Here is a 21597-nt window from a genome sequence, read left to right as displayed (position 1 = left end):
CCCCTAGTCCTTGCTTCTGGAGCTTTAGTATAAGGCTATGTGCCCACGCTGCGGAAAATGCGCGGCTTTTGCCGCGGATTTCTCGCGCAAAAGCCGTGGATTTTCCAGAAATCTGCAGCACAGCTACTCCCCAGCCATTTCTATGGCATTTGGGAAATGCTGTGCCCACGCTGCGGATTTTTCCGCAGCGGAAATCGTGCGGATTTCCGTGCGGAAAAATCTGCAGCATGTCAATTATTGTTGCGGATTTCTCCGCAGGGTCCCAAATACTTACCTGCCTCACCGGAGTCACTTTCTCCGTCCGGTGTACAGGAGCGCGGTGAATCCAGGTCAGGAAGGAAGAGGTGGGCGGAGCCTGCACGAGCTCCGGTCATGTGACAGCCGGAGCTAGTTCAGGCCCGCCCACCTTCTTCTGCAGACGCTGAGAGAGTGACCCGGCTGCCGGAAAGCGAGGTGCTGCATGATGGAGGTAAGTATGAACTCCCCCGATCACTGCAGCACTTGCTCTGCATTGAGGATGCAGTGCCGAAGCCATGGTACTGTATCCTGGAAACAGACAAGTTGTGGTGCTGTTTCCTGGTAGCACCTACGGAATGTCTTGCGGATATATCTGCAGGACACTGTCCCCGTGGGCACATAGCCTAAGGCTATTGTGTGGTACAGTATCAAATGCCTTTGCAAAGTCCAAGTAAATCACATCAGCTGCATTACCAATATCCAGGTTTGCACTTACCCCCTCATAGAACCCCAACAGGGTGGTTAGACACGACTTATCTTTCATGAATCCATTCAGTTATTATATCATTCTCTCTAATATATCGTTGCATGAAAATCCATCAATTTCTTGTGAAATGTGAAAAAAGGAACGTTTGTTGGATATTGGGATTCATGGCACCAGGACAGGGAAGCAACCGGACAAGCAGATTCAGGCAGATCAATTTTTTTTTTTCTCCGAACACAATATTATAAACTACACACGTGTCATGGGAATCTAATTGTTTGTAATTTTATCTGAGTCCGTCCTATTCATCTTATAGAGTAAAGGCTACTTTACACGCTGCGATATCGGTCCCGATATCGCTAGTGTGGGTACCCGCCCCCATGTGTTGCGCGACACGGGCATATCGCTGCCCGTGCCGCACAACATCGCCCAGAGCCGTGACACATACTTACCTGTCCGGCGACGTCGCTGTGACCGGCGAACCGCCTCCTTTCTAAGGGGGCGGTCCATGCGGCGTCACAGCGACGTCACTGAAACGTCACTGATCCGCCGCCCAATAGCAGCGGAGGGGCGGAGATGAGCGGGACGTAACATCCCGCCCACCTCCTTCCTTCCGCATAGCGGCCGGGAGGCAGGTAAGGGGAGCTTCCTCGTTCCTGCGGCGTCACACGCAGCGATGTGTGCTGCCGCAGGAATGAGGAACAACTTTGTTACTGCTGCAGTAACGATTTTTAAGAATGGACCCCCGTGTCGCCGATTAGCGATTTTGCACGTTTTTGCAACGATGCAAAATCGCTTATCGGTGTCACACGCAACGGCATCGCTAATGCGGCCGGATGTGCGTCACAAATTCCGTGACCCCAACGACTCCGCATTAGCGATGTCGCAGCGTGTAAAGCCTGCTTAAAGCGCAGACGGAGGCAGGAGATGACCTAGTAGTACGTCTCCATTGAAGCGTCGGCTTTTTGTCAGATGATTTAATTGATAACTTAGATGGATCTAAAAATATTGTAACTTTAAGACTTTTTTTTTTTTTTTTTTTTTTTTTACAAGATTTTTTGAGCCTTTCTGTTCCTAAATCCTCCTGACAAAAAAAAAACTGCTTCAAAAACCCTTGGAAAATCTTTCCCAATCATTTCCATGGGAAATCGATTTTAAGGTTTTCAAAAACTGCTACCTGGAGAAAAAAACCCACGTTACTTATTTGAAGCGGATCCTGATGAAATCAGATCCAGACAAGGCGCTGTCCAATCAAGAAGCTGCTAAAAACCTCACTTAGGCCCCCTTCACACGTTCGTGTCTCTGCTACGTGTTTGGTCCGTTTCCTCACGTGCCTTGGACACGGACACACGTAGACCCATTAAAATCAATCTGCGCACACATGTGTGTTTTGCCATGGACCGTGTGTACGTGTGGAGCATACGTGTGCCCCATACGTAGACATGCTTGTTTCTCTCCGGCATCACGGGTGTCACATGGACCACATGGATGTGATCCATGTGACACGCACTGGAGACAACACGCGTGCCTGTGAAATAAAAAGAATTTCTATACTCACCTTCTCCTGCCCTGCTGTCTCTGCCGCTGCTGTCACTTGCTTCCGACCCCCGCTCATTATGCTCATTGCATATTCACTCCACTGCGGCCGGAAGCAGCAGCAGCGGGAGTCTGCAGGACCGGAGACCGAAGATCAGCACCACGGACAGCAACGCCAGGGACAGGTGAGCAGAAAGTTCCCGTTCTCCGTTTGTTATCACGGATAATACACGGGGAACACACGTGTGGCATAAACACAGCACACGGAGCGCAATACGCACCTTTGACACGTCCTTGAAAAACGTGCGTGATTTTCACGGACGTGTGAAAGAGGCCTTAGGCTGCGTTCCCACAATGAGCTTTTGCTGAGTTTTTGATGTTGCAGATTTTCTGCACTTATTATGTAAATTAGATTACTTGCATTTTTATTGTGTTTTGATGCGGTGGTTTTTGTTTCTGTTTGATGTCATTCTTTAAATAAAGCTGCTTTGTTTTGGAAACTTCCTGGTATTTGGCTTTGAGAAAACTCTTGACTTTTTTAGTTGCGGATTACATGCATTTTTGATGCGTTTCTGCCACGGAAATGCACGAAAAATTAATATGCGTTTTTTTATTACTTGCATATTTTCCACTTCTAAGGCTATGTTCACACAGTGTGCGTTTGGTGCTTTTTTTTCCTGCAGCAGGAAGTCTCCTGTAATTCTTTGCTAATTAATCTTTGGTGTGGTTTTTATGGCGTTTTTGCTGTGTTTTTTGCTGTGTTTTTTTGCACTTCCTCAATGAGTTCTGGAGTGAAAAAACATGGCAAAAACACTGAAAAGAATTCACATACTCATTCTTTCAAAAACACAGCAAAAACCAAGAAGGTTGACTAAACAGTCAGGAAAAAAGCGCAGGTGGTTGTGTTGTGTGTGCATGAGATTTCTGGAATCTCATAGACTTTGCTGGGACTGTGAAAGCAACGTTTTATTAGGATGGATTTGCATAAAACCAATGTAAAAACCATGCTGAAAAACACTGCAAAAACACCCTGTATGAATATAGCCCAATGCAAGTCTATGATAAAAATCTGCACAAAAAACTCTGCGCAAGAGAAATTGACATGCTGCAGATTACGCGGTGCCTAAAAGAAGCTCCGTGGTCAGGAGCTTCCCATTTTGCTGGAACTATAAGGCTATGTGCCCACGTTGCGTTCTGTCCCTGTAGAAATTTCTGCAGCGATTTGAACAGCACACGTGCGCTTCAAATCGCTGCAGAAAGAGTCCGTAATGGAAAAAAAAAAAGCTGATTCCATGCGCTCTGACTGCAGCCCCTCCCATAGACAGAGCGAGGGATGCATACAGAGCGAGGGATGCATGCAGAGCGCAGGAAAGAAGTGACATGTCACTTCTTAGAACGCGCGCTTCGGGCAGCAGCCGAAGCGCTGCGCTCTAATACGCCACGTGCGCACGTCTCCTGCACAATCTTCATAGATTATGCTGGGGACGCAGGCCGCATGCAGTTACGCTGCGGTGCAGAGCGCAGCGTAACTGCATGCAAATATGCAACATGCGCACATAGCCTAAGGCTGCATTCCCACAGTATTTGCAGCTGTTTGTACGCAGCAAGCGTCAGCTGCGTCCAAACCGCTGTGGTGTACAGTACAAGCTAGAAATCCCGTGCCCACTATGATTCTTTTTTCCGCAGCAAACACTAACATATGGAGCGGCTTTCCAGACTGCAACATGTCAACTGTTTGCTGCGGATTCGCATGCGTCCTCTGTAGGGAGAACACAAACGAGGAACCACAGCGCACGGAACCCTGATCGTGGGTACGAGCAGCTGCGGTCTCCTGCTTTCTCCTGCGGAGGAGACATGCGGCCTGCGTTCTGAACGCAGCGAGTCCTGATCGTGGGCACATACCCTAAGGGGTACTTTGCACGCTACGACATCGCTAGCCGATGGTAGCGATACCGAGTGCGATAGTCCCCGCCCCCGTCGCAGATGCGATATCTTGTGATAGTTGCCGTAGCGAACATTTTCGCTACGGCAGCGTCACACGCACTTACCTACCCTGCGATGTCGCTCTGGTCGGCGACCCACCTCCTTCCTAAGGGGGCAGGTCGTGCGGCGTCACAGCGACGTCACACGGCAGGCGGCCAATAGAAGCGGACATGAGCGGGACGTAAACATCCCGCCCACCTCCTTCCTTCCTCATTGCCGGTGGAGGCAGGTAAGGAGAAGTCCTCGCTCCTGCGGCTTCATACTCAGCGATGTGTGCTGCCGCAGGAACGAGGAACAATATCGTACCCTTCGCTGCAGTGATATTATGAAAATGTCCGACACTACACAGATCACCGATTTACGACGCTTTTGCGATCGTTTATCGGCGCATCTAGGCTTTCCACATTGCAACGTCGTTACCGGCGCCGGATGTGCGTCACTTTCGATTTGACCCCGACGATATCGCAGTAGCAATGTCGCAACGTGCAAAGTACCTCTAAGGCTACTTTCACACATCAGTTTTTTTCCATCAGGCACAATCCGGAAAAAAGAGGATAAAGCGGATCCGGCGCCGAATCAGTTTTATCCCCATTGATTTGTATTAGCGCCGGATTGTGCTGGATGGCCTTGCGTTGCATCCGGCTTTTGCCGGATCCGTCGTAATTGGCTAATGCGGCGGCCGGATGCAACGTCTCTTGTAACATTTTTTGTCTCTGACAAAAAAAACGCACCGTGCCAGATCCGGTGCGATACGGTGTGCTTTACAATGGAAGCATATGGACGCTGTAATGCGGCAAAAAATGGATGCGGCCGCCGGATCCGTTTTTTTAAACTGAGCATGCTCCAATTCATTGAAAAAAACGGATCCAGCAAAAAATCGGAGAAAACGGATGCAAAAACTGATGCGCCGGATCAGTTTTTTTGACGGATCAGGTATACCGGAACTGGAAAAAAAAAAGATCCGGCGCATCCATTTATGCATATTCTGCGCCAGATCCGTTGCATCAGGCACACGCCGGATTGTGCCTGATGCCAAAAAATTGATGTGTGAAAGTAGCCTAAGACGCTGCATTTTTGATGCATGGGAGTGCTCGCTCATCACTACTCATAAAGTACATTTGTTAGGTTTTTTTGTTGTTTTTTTAACCCTTTTTTTCGTTATGAGACATATTTTAATCTACTTTGTTGTGAATGTTTTGAAAATTCACTAAAAATGTTAAAGTGGCAAAGAAAATGGAATATTTACATTTATTCTTTTATTATATTTTGAAAGATTAGTGGTCTGCCTAAGGCCCCTTTCACACATCAGGTTTTTTGCCATCAGTCATAATCCGTTTTGTGACATAATCAGTCATAATCAGATTGTGCAAAAACTGATGTAACGGATCCCTGTAAAAAACGGATTCGATTTTTTTTTCTTCAGGCCAAAGCTATAAGAGAGAGAGAGTGAGAATCCGTCGCTAACATAAGTCAATGAGAAAAAAATTAATCCAGCACTGGATCCGTTTTTTTCACAATTTGACGGATTGTGACTGAAGACAAAAAACGGATGTGTGAAAGGGGCCTAAGGCTATATGCGCACGCTGCTTTTTTTGCTGCGCTTTTGTTGCATTTTTTGGTGGAGTTTTTGACTTGCCAGCAAAGTCTATGAGAATTCAGATTTGCTGTACGCACGTTGCAGTTTTTTTGTCTACTGTTTATTTGTCAAAACCTTTTGACAAAAAAGAAGGATCATGTTCATTCTTCTTGCGTTTTTGTCACATTTTGTCACCTATTGAATTCAATGAGGGGATGAAAAACGCAAGGAAAAACGCATGGTAACAAATTACTGTGTTTTGGATGCGCTGTACTTGCATTTTTGGCACAAAAAACGCAGGTCACACACATTGTTCCAGGATGAATAAGTACTGTTTTGGAGTCTCTTCATCTCTCTCTCATCACCGTTGATCGCGTCTCACGTTAGTCACTCAGGTGATTTGCTGTCACAGGTGGAGAACTCCAACTGTGACCGGAAATCACCTGAGTGACGTCACAGCTGATAGCCCAGCTCACTTCACTTGCTGTGTGGCGCTCACAGCAAGCAGTCTTGTTCTATGGTGCTCGCTCTGAGTGTCAGATGTAGAAGTGCTGGAAGCGTTGTGGGACCTCGTGTGTTTTACGTCAACCTGCAGGGGTGTTTTGGGGGTTAATAAAGTGGTGAAAGAGGGTGCTTTTTTTTTCAAATAAAGGATTTATGGGGTGTTTGTCTTTATTTACTTTCACTTACAGATTAGTGATGGGGGTTGTCTCAGATGCCTGCCATTTCTAAGCTAGGGCTTAGTAGCAACTGTGGGCTGTTATTGACTCCTTATTACCCTGATTGCCACCGCACAAGAACAACGAAAAGAGCCAGGTCCAGCGCCAGAATTGGCGCGTCTTATGAATGCACCACTTCTGGGACTGGTGTGGTCTGCTATTGTTAGGCTGTAAAGGGCCAAATAACCATGTCCCTTCCCACCTTAATAATATCAGCCCCTAGTTGTCTGCTGTACCTTGATTGATTTTAGAAAAATGGGAGGACCCCACGTCATTTAAAAAGAAAAAAAAATGCGTGGGATCCCCTCTATTTTTCATAACCAGCCAAGGTACAGCAGACAGCTAAGAGTTGCAGCCCGCAGCTGCTGCTGTTCTTGTCCTAGATATGAAAAAAGGGGGGACCCTACGTGATTATTTTACCAGAATTTTTTTTAAAAAAAAATCAGCTGGGCAAGCTTTCTATCTATTCTATCTTTTCTTTCTTTTTATCTATCTACAGTTAGGTCCAGAAATATTTGGACAGTGACACAAGTTTTGTTATTTTAGCTGTTTACAAAAACATGTTCAGAAATACAATTATATATATAATATGGGCTGAAAGTGCACACTCCCAGCTGCAATATGAGAGTTTTCACATCCAAATCGGAGAAATGGTTTAGGAATCATAGCTCTGTAATGCATAGCCTCCTCTTTTTCAAGGGACCAAAAGTACTTAGACAAGGGACTCTAAGGGCTGCAATTAACTCTGAAGGCGTCTCCCTCGTTAACCTGTAATCAATGAAGTAGTTAAAAGGTCTGGGGTTGACTACAGGTGTGTGGTTTTGCATTTGGAAGCTGTTGCTGTGACCAGACAACATGCGGTCTAAGGAACTCTCAATTGAGGTGAAGCAGAACATCCTGAGGCTGAAAAAAAAGAAAAAATCCATCAGAGAGATAGCACACATGCTTGGAGTAGCAAAATCAACAGTCGGGTACATTCTGAGAAAAAAGGAATTGACTGGTGAGCTTGGGAACTCAAAAAGGCCTGGGCGTCCACGGATGACAACAGTGGTGGATGATCGCCGCATACTTTCTTTGGTGAAGAAGAACCCGTTCACAACATCAACTGAAGTCCAGAACACTCTCAGTGAAGTAGGTGTATCTGTCTCTAAGTCAACAGTAAAGAGAAGACTCCATTAAAGTAAATACAAAGGGTTCACATCTAGATGCAAACCATTCATCAATTCCAAAAATAGACAGGCCAGAGTTAAATTTGCTGAAAAACACCTCATGAAGCCAGCTCAGTTCTGGAAAAGTATTCTATGGACAGATGAGACAAAGATCAACCTGTACCAGAATGATGGGAAGAAAAAAGTTTGGAGAAGAAAGGGAACGGCACATGATCCAAGGCACACCACATCCTCTGTAAAACATATTGCAGGCAACGTGATGGCATGGGCATGCATGGCTTTCAATGGCACTGGGTCACTTGTGTTTATTGATGACATAACAGCAGACAAGAGTAGCTGGATGAATTCTGAAGTGTACCGGGATATACTTTCAGCCCAGATTCAGCCAAATGCCGCAAAGTTGATCGGACGGCGCTTCATAGTACAGATGGACAATGACCCCAAGCATACAGCCAAAGCTACCCAGGAGTTCATGAGTGCAAAAAAGTGGAACATTCTGCAATGGCCAAGTCAATCACCAGATCTTAACCCAATTGAGCATGCATTTCACTTGCTCAAATCCAGACTTAAGACGGAAAGACCCACAAACAAGCAAGACCTGAAGGCTGCGGCTGTAAAGGCCTGGCAAAGCATTAAGAAGGAGGAAACCCAGCGTTTGGTGATGTCCATGGGTTCCAGACTTAAGGCAGTGATTGCCTCCAAAGGATTCGCAACAAAATATTGAAAATAAAAATATTTTGTTTGGGTTTGGTTTATTTGTCCAATTACTTTTGACCTCCTAAAATGTGGAGTGTTTGTAAAGAAATGTGTACAATTCCTACAATTTCTATCAGATATTTTTGTTCAAACCTTCAAATTAAACGTTACAATCTGCACTTGAATTCTGTTGTAGAGGTTTCATTTCAAATCCAATGTGGTGGCATGCAGAGCCCAACTCGCGAAAATTGTGTCACTGTCCAAATATTTCTGGACCTAACTGTATCTATCTATCTATGAATTTTCCTATCCGATCATATTTTGTTTCTCCTTTAAAAAATGCATTAACAAAAATGGGGCAAACACACACCATCATTACAAGCGGGTTTTTTTTTTTTTGTTTTCAGTTTGGGTGCAGTTAAAACTGCAGCGTGCGCATATAGCGTAAATTCAGAAGTTGTTCAGCTGTTTTCCAGCCTCAATAGACTGATAACAGGGAACAGTAGAGTGCATGCAGCTGTATAGCAGTTTAACATTAGGGCATATTCACTTGTAGTGATTGCCATTCGGTATTGCCGTGATTTGCCATGGTTTTGGGCTGTTGTAATTTCGAGTGAAACTCCATAATTTTTCAAGTTTTACTTGCAACAAAGTGAGTCCTGTTACTGATTTATATGTGAATATTCCCTTACATTGACCATTGCCGGGAAACTAATGGAAAATGTTTGCAGGAAACCTCTTCTACTGATATAGGGATGTATATAATGATATGCCTTGCCTGACTGGTATAGATGTAACTCCAGTGCCTTGCTGGTAACTTGGCTCCTCAGTATAGTAGACCCAGATGACCCGGTATATTGTATTAGTTTGCATGTGTTCTATTCTCTTTGTTTGCAGCTGTCGGGTTTGCTGGGAGTTGTAGTTTCACAATATCCACAGACCCAGCCTGCGACAGATAAAAGTGCTGATTCTATGAAATGTATGTATTACCTACTTGTACCACTAGGTGTCGCCATGTGTCTGTGTTCCCGGCAGTTCTTGGCTGTAGGTCTGGTGATGATTTCGGTAATCCACTAAATACAGAATTTGTTATTGTTTTGTATATTTGTGAATATGGTAAAAACAGATGACTTGGAGAACAGGTTTTATTGTATTTCTTACATAACACAGCAGTGACCCAAACATTCCTAATTCTAGTTAACCTCAAAATGAAAAAGTTCTCGAATTATGCATGGTGGTATACTGCGCAGGCAGGTGGCTGGAACGGTCTGCCTCTCATAGAGAATTGGGATTATTGACACTGTCTATAAACTTACTAGAAGTTGTCATTAAAATATGGAGAGCAGCTATAAATAAAAATGTTGCTGCCTGGCAAAACTCCTGATCTGATCATTTTCCAAGTGTAATACATAGTAGATTTTCGTTATCAGGTGATATCATTTGCATATGATATTTAGCCCCTCTCTCAACCCCCAAAAATCTCATATTTGGAATAACTTAGTTACATAGGTTGAAAAAAGCCCTAGCTCCATCTAGTTCAACCTTCCTCCACCAGTTCTACATTTGGTCACTAAGTCATTTATAACCGACAATGTTGTGTGCATTGAGGGAATCATCCAGTCCTTTTTTTTAAAAGCTGTTATAGTATCTGCCATTACTACCTCTTGTGGTCAGCATTCCACAGTCTGACTGCTCTAACTGTAAAGAACCCTTTCCTATTTAGCTGCCGGAATCGCTTTTCTTCCATTCGCAGTGTATGCCTCCTGGTCCTTAGTATTGTCTTTGGAAGAAATAAGTCATGTGCCAGTCCTTTATATTGACCACACATGTATTTATACATATAAATGAGTTGTTGCCTGGATCTACCCTCTTACCTTTCTTAAATATCGGTACCATATCAGCAATCCTCCAATCTTGAGGCACCAATCCTGTTACAAGCGAGTCTAAAAAGATGAGGTACAGCGGTCTGTCGATTACGGAGCTCAGTTCCCTCAATATTCGTGGATGAATGCCATCTGGCCCGGGGGATTTGTCAATGTTTAAATGTACTCAGATGCAGGCGTACTTTTTCTTCTGTTAAATTAATTATATTGGGTGGTGAACTTTGAATTTTTCACTTGTTGAATGATCCCTGGAACAGTCTGCTCCTTGGTGAACACTGATGAGAAGTGCCTGTTTAATATCTCAGTCTTTTGTTTGTCCTCTATAACTAACTTGTTATTATATTTTAAGGGGCCAATACTATCCTTTATTTTCCTTTTTGCATTAATGTATTTATAAAAGATTTTGGGATTTATTTTAATGTCCTTCGCGATTTTTGTTTCAGTAGCTAATTTTGCTTGCTAGTTTTCTTTGCATTTCCTATTGATATCTTTATACTTCTGAAATGCTATTTCCGTATTCTCAGCCTTCAAGATTTTAAACACCCTGTGTTTTTGCTTTATTATACTTTGTACAGTCTTATTTATCCATAGTGGTTTCTTTTTATTCCTGGACATTTTATTACCAGAGGGTATAAGTTTTTTACAGGACTCTTAGCAGTATATCCTTAAATTTACCCCAGTTATGTTCGGTGTCCCCATTACCATGACTTTGTCCCAATCTACACATTTAAGCTCTTCCCTTAATTTGTTGAAATCAGCTTTCCTAAAATTCCAGGTTTTATGATCACTCTTGGACCTGTAGATCTGAAATTGTATCCGTTCTATTTGATAGGACAAGATCTAGCAGATCTAACTTCATTGAGACGACCACATTAAAGAAGACCTATAAAGGGGTCCGATTCAGTCAAAGAATAAAAGGGACAATTTACATGGGTTGTGAAAGAATTGCAAATGTATGCACTATCTAATTTACAAAAAGCAATTTAGAAGCCGAAAATGGGATATTGGGGTTTATTAGAGTAAGGTTTTATATAGTAAATATTATCACTTTTCAATGATGTTATTACTCTTTTAAAGGGATCCTCCAGGCCGAAATCATTGTCCTGTCCTTAGCTATCCTTAGGATAGGCCATCAATATCAAATTGGAGGGACCCTGACTCTTGGCACCCTGTCAATTAACGAGCTGAAGGGTCTATGCCGCCCCAGCAAGTGCCCAGTCCCTTTATCGTTATATATTTCGCAGCAACTGTGCTTTAATATACAGCTCAGAGACGCTCAGTCCCTTGTGAGCTGCTTTATCAGACGCAAAACAGGAATGCTACAACCTCTTATGGTAAGTTCACAAGTTCAAAAAAGTGACCAGAACGTTGTTTTGGCATCTGCCGCTCTGAAGATGCTCTATACTTTCCAATAATGCGAGTCCATGAAAAGGCTCCAAAGATGCTTAGGCATTTGTTTGTTTTTTTCTTTTTATTTTTTTTGTGGAGGGGGGGGGGGGATTCTGCTTTAAAAACTGCTAACAGTTTCTTCATTGTTGAATGGAGTTAAAAAACGTCCAGAAAATGCCAGTTAAAAAAATGCACCCCAAACACCGTTAAAAAAAATACATCGAAAATAGGCTCAGGAAGTGCTGATAAAAAAGATGCTTCAGGTTTACAAAACAGAAGAGTTTCCGGAAGCATCTTCTGGTGAAAGTTTTTGGCTGCGCGAAAAAGACTTAGGGGCACTTTGCACACTACGACATCGCAGGTGCGATGTCGGTGGGGTCAAATTGAAAGTGACGCACATCCGGCGTCGCAGGCGATATCGTAGTGTGTAAAGCCTTTTTGATACGATTAACGAGCGCAAAATCGTCGTAATCGTATCATCGGTGTAGCCTCGGTCATTTCCATAATTTGGAAATGACCGATGTTACGATGTTGTTCCTCGTTCCAGCAGCATCACACATCGCTGTGTGTGAAGCCGCAGGAGCGAGGAACATCTCCTACCTGTGTCCTGCGGCTCTCGCAGGCTATGGTGAAGGAAGGAGGTGGGCGGGATGTTTACGTCCCGCTCATCTCCGCCCCTCCGCTTCTATTGGCCGCCTGCCGTGTGACATCGCTATGACGCCGCATGACCCGCCCCTTAATAAGGAGGCGGGTCGCCGGCCAGAGCGACGTCGCAGGGCAGGTGAGTGCATGTGAAGCTGGCGTAGCGATAATGTTCGCTACGCCAGCTATCACCATGATATCGCAGCTGCGACGGGGGCGGGGACTATCGCGCTCGGCATCGCAAGCATCGGCTTGCGATGTCGTAGTGTGCAAAGTGCCCCTAAGTGTGCACATACCTTAAAGGGAACGTGTCAGGTGTAATATGCACCCAGATCCACGAGCAGTTCTGGGTGTATATTGCTAATTCCTGCCTAACCATCCCTGTATACACTAGCATAAATAAAGAGATCTTTAGAAAAAGTATTTCTAAAGATCTTTTATCGTATGCTAATGAGCGCGGGGACTAGTTGCAAGGGTGTTGCTTCCCTGGCTAGTCGGCCCATTAGCATGCTCCTGTGGGTGTACTAACATGGTAATGAATGTGCAGCGTCAGAGGATGATCTCACTCACCTCTCTGCTGCCCGACACTGGATTTCGGCTCAGTGTGCATGATCCCAAAGTTTGGGTCATGCGCACTATGAAGCGGGGTGTACGTGTCCCGGCTTCAAACTGAAGTAGTGCGCATGACCGTTTTGCTCTAGACTCGCCTAGTGTCATGGGGGTATCAGACGCTGTTCAGACCACAGACTATGACGCTCCTCACAATACTTTCTCTGCTGCTTCAGAGTTGCAAAGGCAGGCTCTGGCATCGACCAGCTGTGTGCTCATTAGTGATCGGACTAGCAGGAGTCAATTTCTGTTAACCTGCTAGTTAATGTTTTGATCACATGTTGCAGGAGACTTATCACAGCTACTCCCTGCCTTTTTTTAGATGGAGAAGTTTACCTCCCTTTGTTGACTATAGCTTTCTGCTAGTGCTGTTATTTTGTCCAGTCTGGTGATTTACTGCGTGTTGTTTGGTGTGCAGTGAAATTCCTCCTGTCGTCTGGTTATTTCCTCCCTACTGTAAGGTACCGTCACACATAACGAGATCGCTAGCGAGATCGCAGCTGAGTCACGGTTTCTGTGACGCAGTAGTGATCCCGTTAGCGATCTTGTTATGTGTGACACCTACCAGCGATCAGGCCCCTGCTGTGATATCTCTAGTCGTTGCAGAATGGTCCAGGCCATTTTCTTCAAAGGCAATGTCCTGCTGGGCAGAACACATTGCTGTGTTTGACGCCAAGTGACAGGGTCACAGTGACTGCTGAGATCGTTATACAGGTCGCTACTGCGATCTCTATTGTTCCTGCATCGCTGGTAAGATCTGACTGTGTGACATCTCACCTGCGACCTCCCAGTGACTTACTTGCGATCCCTATCAGGTCGCATCGTTTTCGGGATCGCTAGTAAGTCGTTGTGTGTGACTGGACCTTTAAGGCCCCGTCACACTAAGCAACATCGCTAGCAACATCGCTGCTAACGAACAACTTTTGTGACGTTGCTAGCGATGTTGCTGTGTGTGACATCCAGCAACAACCTGGCCCCTGCTGTGAGGTCGCTGGTTGTTGCTGAATGTCCTGGGCCATTTTTTAGTTGTTGCTGTCCTGCTGTGAAGCACAGATCGCTGTGTGTGACCGCGAGACAGCAACAACTAAATGTGCAGGCAGCAGGGAGCCGGCTTCTGTGGAGGCTGGTAACCAATGTAAACATCGGGTAACCAAGAAGCCCTGTCCTTGGTTACCCGATATTTACCTTTGATACCAGCCTCCGCCTCTCTCACTGCCTGTGCTGCCGGCTCCTGCTGTGTGCACATGTAGCTGCAGGACACATCGGGTTAATTAACCCGATGTGTGCTGTAACTAGGAGAGCAAGGAGCCAGCGCTAAGCAGTGTGCGCTGCTCCCTGCTCTGTGCACATTTAGCTGCAGCACACATCGGGTAATTAACCCGATGTGTGCTGTAACTAGGAGAGCAGGGAGCCAGCGCTCAGTGTGCGCTGCTCCCTGCTCTCTGCACGTGTAGCTCCGTGCGGTGGTAACCAAGGTAAATATCGGGTTGGTTACCCGATATTTACCTTAGTTACCAAGCGCAGCAGCTTCCACGCGGCGCTGGGGGCTTGTCACTGGTTGCTGGTGAGCTCACCAGCAACTTGTGTAGCCACACTCCAGCGATCCCTGCCAGGTCAGGTTGCTGGTGGGATCGCTGGAGCGTCGCAGTGTGACATCTCACCAGCAACCTCCTAGCAACTTACCAGCGATCCCTATCGTTGTTGGGATCGCTGGTAAGTTGCTTAGTGTGACTGGACCTTTAGTTTTCCCCCTTATCACTTGTTGTCTGATTACTCTGTCTGAGTGTGCTATGTGATACAGTTTTGGTTTCTCTGTTTGTCTATCACTGTTGATGTTTGATCGCCCCTATCCTGCCCCACCCCCCGGAATAGGGAGGGGGTACGAGATCAGGACTGGTCAGGAGCAGGGGTACGAAGGCGACCCAGACATCATCACCATCAGATGTATCTCTGGGATCAGTGACAGCTAGGGGCCCCCTAGCCTGAGTGCCAATTTATGACCCCCGGTCCCCTGTTATCCCTTGCCACCCTGTGACACACCCCTTTACTTGTATCATTCAGTTGTAGGTGTATTGTCCCTTTAAGGTTATGTAGCATTCACTAATATCCTTTTTTATTAGTGAATAATTAGTAACATATCGTTATATGAAGTTTTATCTTTTTTATACTTATGAGATGAAATGATATGACTGGCTTTCTTATAAATAGCAATATATTCTTCAGCACCATTTTTTCAAATGGGAAATTCATTTAAACTATTGACACATGAGAAGAAAGAAACCTTATTAAGGAGCTAGTCTTCTATTTAGGAATTATCAGAATAATTATGACAATCTGCTCTAATGATATGTGATCTAAGTAAAGAGAACACCTCCAAATGAGGCCGAATTATTAGTTAGAACATAACATTGATTGGCTTTTCTAACTTATCTAGGACTTCACATCAGAACTGTGTAATTAAAGTGGTAATCTTTGTGATACTAATTACTGGTTGAAAAGTTAAGATTGCCTTGGGCCCTTTCTAATGCTCATTGGGAGAGGAAATGCAAGGCTTGAAAGTCGTGTATAGATGCCGGCTGGATTGGACATGAGTGTTAATTTTCAAGCAATCTGCTGAGCACTTTAAAGGGCCATAAACTGTAAAAGGCAAATTATGAGCAATAAAAATATATAATAAATACATGCTTTAATTTGCCATACCTTTTGATGATCCATAATGTACTTAAAGGGAACCTGTCACCAGAATGTTCGCTATTAAACTAAAAGAATCCCCTTCTGCAGCTCCTGGGTTTCAATCTATAAAGGTTCATCTTGCTACTGGCCCCCCTTTCAGACCTAAATAACAACTTTATAAAATACTAGCTGTACTACCCGGCTTCGCCCGGGTTAATAACTGCTGTTAACAAAATAGAATGTATTAACAAAAATTTATTCTGCACACAAAAACCACAAAAACAAATACTGTCTCTCTCTGTTTCTCTCCCAATCTCGGTCTGTCTCCCCCTCTGTATATCTCTCTCTGTCTCTCTCTATCTCTTTGTCTGTCTGTCTCTTTCCCTGTCTGTCTCTTTCCCTGTCTGTCTCTTTCTCCATCTGTCTCAATCTCTTTCCCAGTTTGTCTATCTCTTTCCCAGTCTGTCTATCTATCTCTTTCCCAGTCTGTCTATCTCTTTCCCAGTCTGTCTATCTCTTTCCCAGTCTGTCTATCTCTTTCCCAGTCTGTCTATCTATCTCTTTCCCAGTCTGTCTATCTCTTTCCCAGTCTGTCTATCTCTTTCCCTGTCTATCTATCTCTTTCCCTGTCTATCTATCTATGTCACTTTCCCTGTCTATCTATCTCTGTCACTTTCCCTGTCTGTCACTTTCCCTGTCTGTCACTTTCCCTGTCTGTCACTTTCCCTGTCTGTCACTTTCCCTGTCTGTCACTTTCCCTGTCTGTCACTTTCCCTGTCTGTCTCTTTCCCTGTCTGTCTCTTTCCCTGTCAGTCTGCATCTCTGTCTGTGTCTATCTTATTGTGTCTGTCTCTTATCTTGTCTATGTATGTTTCTTACCCTGTCTGTGTCTGCCTCTTTCCCTGTCTGTGTCTGTCTCTTTCCCTGGCTGCATTGTGACACGCCAACATTCCATATAAGGGCGTGGCTGCACATTCTTCTGAAGTTCTGGCTGCACTGTGGCTCCGAGCACCATTCGCTTTAATGGAGGCAGGTTTTTTGGCGAATAACTGTAAAGAGCGGGGTTAAAATTTCCCCTCAAAACATAGCCTATGACGCTCTCGGGGTCCAGAAGTGTGAGTGTGCAAAATTTTGTGGCTGTAGCTGTGACGGTGCAGATGCCAATCCCGGACATACACACATACACACACACATTCAGCTTTATATATTAGATTACCTTTTGCTATGGTAATGAGGTTTGCTGGCCCGTGGGCGTGCTGTATTTTGTTTGTTATCCCCCCTCCTGCCGCTGTTCGCCGCCCCCCAGTGTTCATTTACATAGATGAGGCCGCCGCCCTCATGTTCCGCAGTGCTCCGGGAGTCTCGCGCATGCGCAGTGGCACTATCGCGGGACTGAGCACTGTTTTCAAATCGCGAGCGCCGGTGATGACATTCGCAGCGCCGTCCATAATCTCGCGCCTGCGTAATAACATCACCGGCTCTCGAAATTTAAAAACAGTGCTCAGTCCTGTGATAGTGCCACTGCGCATGCGCGAGACTCCCGATCGCGGGACTGAGCACTGTTTTCAAATTGCGAGCACCGATGATGACATTCATAGCGCCGCCCATAATCTCGCGCCTGCGCAATAACATTACCGGTGCTCGCGATTTGAACAGCGCTCAGTCCCGCGATAGTGCCACTGCGCATGCGCGAGACTCCTGCTGGAGCACTGCGGAGATGTGGACGGCGGCCTCATCTATGTAAATGAACACTGGGGGACGGCGAAAAGCGTCAGGAGGGGGTATAACAGACAAAATACAGCCGCCCACGGGGCCAGCAAACCTCATTACCATAGCAAAAGGTAATATTTTATAAATTTGATATTTAGGTCTGAAAGGGGGGCTGCTGTGTGACAGGGTCCCAAGGACCGCCGAGTATCACCGTATCGTTGCTGCGTCGGTACTTAGATCTGCCTGTTTGACCGCTCACTAGCGACTATGTAGTGATGTACCAGAGATCCTGACCAGGTCCTATCATTGTCAGGATCGCTGGAACGTTGCTACGTGTAACGGGACTCTAAGGTCCTGCAATGCCCTGCACATGAGGTAAGTGACATAGCTAATCAGGAGAACTATACTACATTTTTAATTGGAGGTACTTGCTAATAAAATTATTATTGCACCTACTACTTATCAGGATAGGATCTTGGAGATGGGAATAACATGTTAGTCACTTCAATAAAACACTTTTTTGCTGCTATAACCCGGATGCAAATCCGGATGGAAACTTGCAGTGTAACTGATAGGTGTTGCCCAGAGAGGGTGTTATCCCTTTTTTGCAGACCCCAAATTAGTTATTTATTTTTGCATGGTTGTATATTTAGTTTTTGCATATTTTGCAGTGACTTCTCCTTTCAGTGGTGTCTCTCGTGTTTTTTTTTATCTTCATACTTGCCCTAATGTATAAGTACCGGAAAGATTTTTCGGATTGATTTGTGAACTGTTGCGAATGTTGGCGCTGATGACTCCAGCACCTTCCATGAAAAGCCGTGCGATTGCTGATAATAAGTGCCATTAATTTGCACATGTTGTTCCTTTCTTTGATGAAACCTCTCTTTCTTTCCCAGATGTCGTTCTGCCTGGCTGAGCTGTACCTGTGGTCCCTGAAGAATACCTTGCACGTTGGAGGTAAATCTGTTTTATTGAAGTTCTATTTTAGTGCATGTGTGGATCCCGGGTGCCACATAAAGCGCCTGTAATTTCTGCAATGTAGTTCAGTTATCTACGGGGAAAAAACGAGTGATATTAGTTGTATCGGCAAACTGGCCACACTGAAGACATCCCCGTCATTACAATGACTTTCTATCTGGGGATTTTGCTAGAACTTTAGGCTTTGTGCTCTATCTCTTTCCTTAACCCCTTAAAGGGAACCTGTCAGCAGAAATTTTGCAATAAACCTAAAAGATTCCCCCTCTGCAGCTCGTGGGCTGCATTCTAGCAAGGTTCCTGTTGTTATTGTGCCCCCTTTGAGACCGAAATAAATACTTTATAAATTCCTATGAAATCTTTTTTTATGGACACGGGGGCGGGCTCTCTTGCTTCCGTTAGTCGCCCTCCTGCCGCTTTACGCCGTCCCCCATCGCTCATTTCCATAACTGAGGACGCCGACCAGTGCTCCCGAGGTCTCGCGCATGCCCAGTGCCACTCTCGCGGGAGTGAGCACTGTGCAGTGTGACCGCTGGTGACGTGATTGCACAGGCGTGAGATTATGGGTGGCGCTGTGATTGTCATCAGCAAGTACCCGCCCATAATCTCGTGCCCGCGCTTTTCACTCTGCCTCCACCGTTATGCTGCTCTGCACCTCCCATCTATTTCCTGCTCCAAGGAAAGATGGGTAAAGGCCGCTTTACACGCTGCGATATCGTGACCGATATCGTTAGCGTGGGTACCCGCCCCCATCGGTTGTGCGACATGGGAAAAATAGCTGCCCGTGGCGCACAACATCGCCCAGACCCGTCACACTACTTACCTGCCCTGCGACGTCGTTGTGACTGGCGAAACGCCTCCTTTCTAAGGGGGCGGTTCGTTCAGCGTCACAGCGACGTTACAGCTGTGTCACTGAACCGCCGCCCAATAGAAGCGGAGGGGCGGAGATGAGCGGGACGAACATCCCGCCCACCTCCTTCCTTCCGCATTGCGGGCGGGAGGCAGGTAAGGAGAGGTTCCTCATTCCTGAGGTGTCACACAGAGCGATGTGTGCTGCCGCAGGAACGAGGAACAACTTCATTACTGCTGCAGCAACGATATTTGAGAATGGACCCCTATGTCACCTTTGAGCGATTTTGCACGTTTTTGCAACGATGCAAAATCGCTCATAGGTGTCACACGCAACGGCATCGCTAAAGCGACTGGATGTGCGTCACAAAGTCCGTGACCCCAACGAGATCGATTGAGCGATGTCGCAGCATGTAAAGCGGCCTTAAGAGGTGACGTGGGTTCATCTGGCCAGCGCTTGCGCAGAACGGTGGAGGCAGAGGGGAAAGCGCGGGCACGAGATTATGGGCGGGTACTTGCTGATGACAATCACAGCGCCGCCCATAATCTCACGCCTGCGCAATCACATCACCAGCGGTCACACTGAGCACAGTGCTCAGTCCCGTGAAAGTGGCACGGCGCATGTGCGAGACCTCGGAAGCGGTGTCCTCAGTTATGGAAATAAGCGATAGGGGATGGCGAAAGCGGCAGGAGGGCGACTAACGGACGCAAGAGAGCCCCCCCCCCCCCGTGTACATAAAAAAAGATTTGCATAGGAAAAGGTAAGACTTTATAATGTATTTATTTTGGTCTCAAAGGGGGCACAATAACAACAGGAACATTGCTAGAATGCAGCCAACGAGCTGCAGAAGGGGAATCTTTTAGGTTTCTTGCAAAATTTCTAATGACAGGTTCCCTTTAAGGACCAGATGATTTTTCTTTTTTTGTGCTTTAGTGTTTTCCTCCACTTATTTCAAGAGTCATAACTTTTTCATTTTCATCGATATAACCGTATTACAGCTTGTTTTTTTGACGGTCTAGCTGTACTTTTCAATGACACCATTTATTTTATCACTAGAAGGTGGCCCGATTCTACGCATCGGGTATTCTAGAATTTACGTATTGTGTAGTTCATGTATGATTTTTGTTATATATATAGATGTTGTTGTGTGTAGTTACCAAGTGTTTGTGTAGGGCGCTGTACATGTTCTGAGTGTCGCGGGGGTGAGAGCGGTGTTGTATGTGTGTTGCGTTGTTTGTGGAGCGCTGTGTGTCTGTAGCGTTGTGTGTGTGTGTGTGTTGTGCGGTTTGTGTGGGTGTGGTGTGTTTTGGGGGGAGGTATGTTTTGAGCAATGTGTGTGTTGTGCAGTATGTGCGTATATTTGTGTGTGCAGCGTTGTCTGTGTGTGTGGGTGTCTGTGTAGGGCGTTGTTTGTGATTCCTAGTGTGTGTGTGTTGTGCAGTGCGCGTGTGTGTGTGTGTTGGGGGGAGGTGTGCACCTCCCATCGTGCTCCATCCCCCATGCTGCGCACCCCCCATCGTGCTGCATCCCCCATGCTGCGCACTCCCAAACGTGCTCCATCCGCCATGCTGCGCACTCCCAAACGTGGTCCATCCGCCATGCTGCGCACTCCCAAACGTGCTCCATCCGCCATACTGCGCACTCCCCATCGTGCTGCATCCCCCATGCTGCGCACTCCCAAACGTGCTCCATCCGCCATGCTGCGCACTCCCCATCGTGCTCTATCCGCCATGCTGCACACTCCCAAACGTGCTCCATCCGCCATGCTGCGCACTCCCAAACGTGCTCCATCCGCCATGCTGCGCACCCCCTATCATGCTCCATCCGCCATGCTGCACACTCCCAAACGTGCTCCACCCGCCATGCTGCGCACTCCCAAACGTGCTCCATCCGCCATGCTGCGCACTCCCAAACGTGCTCCATCCGCCATGCTGCGCACTCCCAAACGTGGTCCATCCGACATGCTGCGCACTCCCAAACGTGCTCCATCCGCCATGCTGCGCACTCCCAAACGTGCTCCATCCGCCATACTGCGCACTCCCCATCGTGCACCATCCGGCATGCTGCGCACTCCCAAACGTGCTCCATCCGCCATGCTGCGCACTCCCAAACGTGCTCCATCCGCCATGCTGCGCACTCCCAAACGTGCTCCATCCGCCATGCTGCGCACTCCCAAACGTGCTCCATCCGCCATGCTGCGCACTCCCAAACGTGCTCCATCCGCCATGCTGCGCGCTCCCAAACGTGGTCCATCCGCCATGCTGCGCACTCCCAAACGTGCTCCATCCGCCATGCTGCGCACTCCGAAACGTGCTCCATCCGCCATACTGCGCACTCCCAAACGTGCTCCATCCGCCATACTGCGCACTCCCCATCGTGCACCATCCGGCATGCTGCGCACTCCCAAACATGCTCCATCCGTCATGCTGCGCACTCCCAAACGTGCTCCATCCGTCATGCTGCGCA

At 46.5% G+C, this 21597-nt stretch overlaps 1 protein-coding gene across 1 annotated transcript in view; it reads left to right on the top strand.

Annotated features, from left to right (window-relative positions):
- WDPCP (WD repeat containing planar cell polarity effector) overlaps window positions 1–21597 on the top strand; it is a 422579-nt gene that overhangs the window by 17044 nt on the left and 383938 nt on the right. Inside the window, exon 2 of the mRNA XM_075339251.1 lies at window positions 18203–18263. Coding sequence (XP_075195366.1) covers window positions 18203–18263 — 61 coding nt within the window. The remainder of the gene's footprint in view (window positions 1–18202; window positions 18264–21597) is intronic.

The sequence above is a fragment of the Anomaloglossus baeobatrachus genome, chromosome 3 (genome assembly GCF_048569485.1).
Source record: "Anomaloglossus baeobatrachus isolate aAnoBae1 chromosome 3, aAnoBae1.hap1, whole genome shotgun sequence".
NCBI classification, from domain to species: domain Eukaryota; kingdom Metazoa; phylum Chordata; class Amphibia; order Anura; family Aromobatidae; genus Anomaloglossus; species Anomaloglossus baeobatrachus.
Note: the sequence above shows the minus strand (reverse complement) of the source record. Positions and strands in the feature narration are given on the sequence as shown.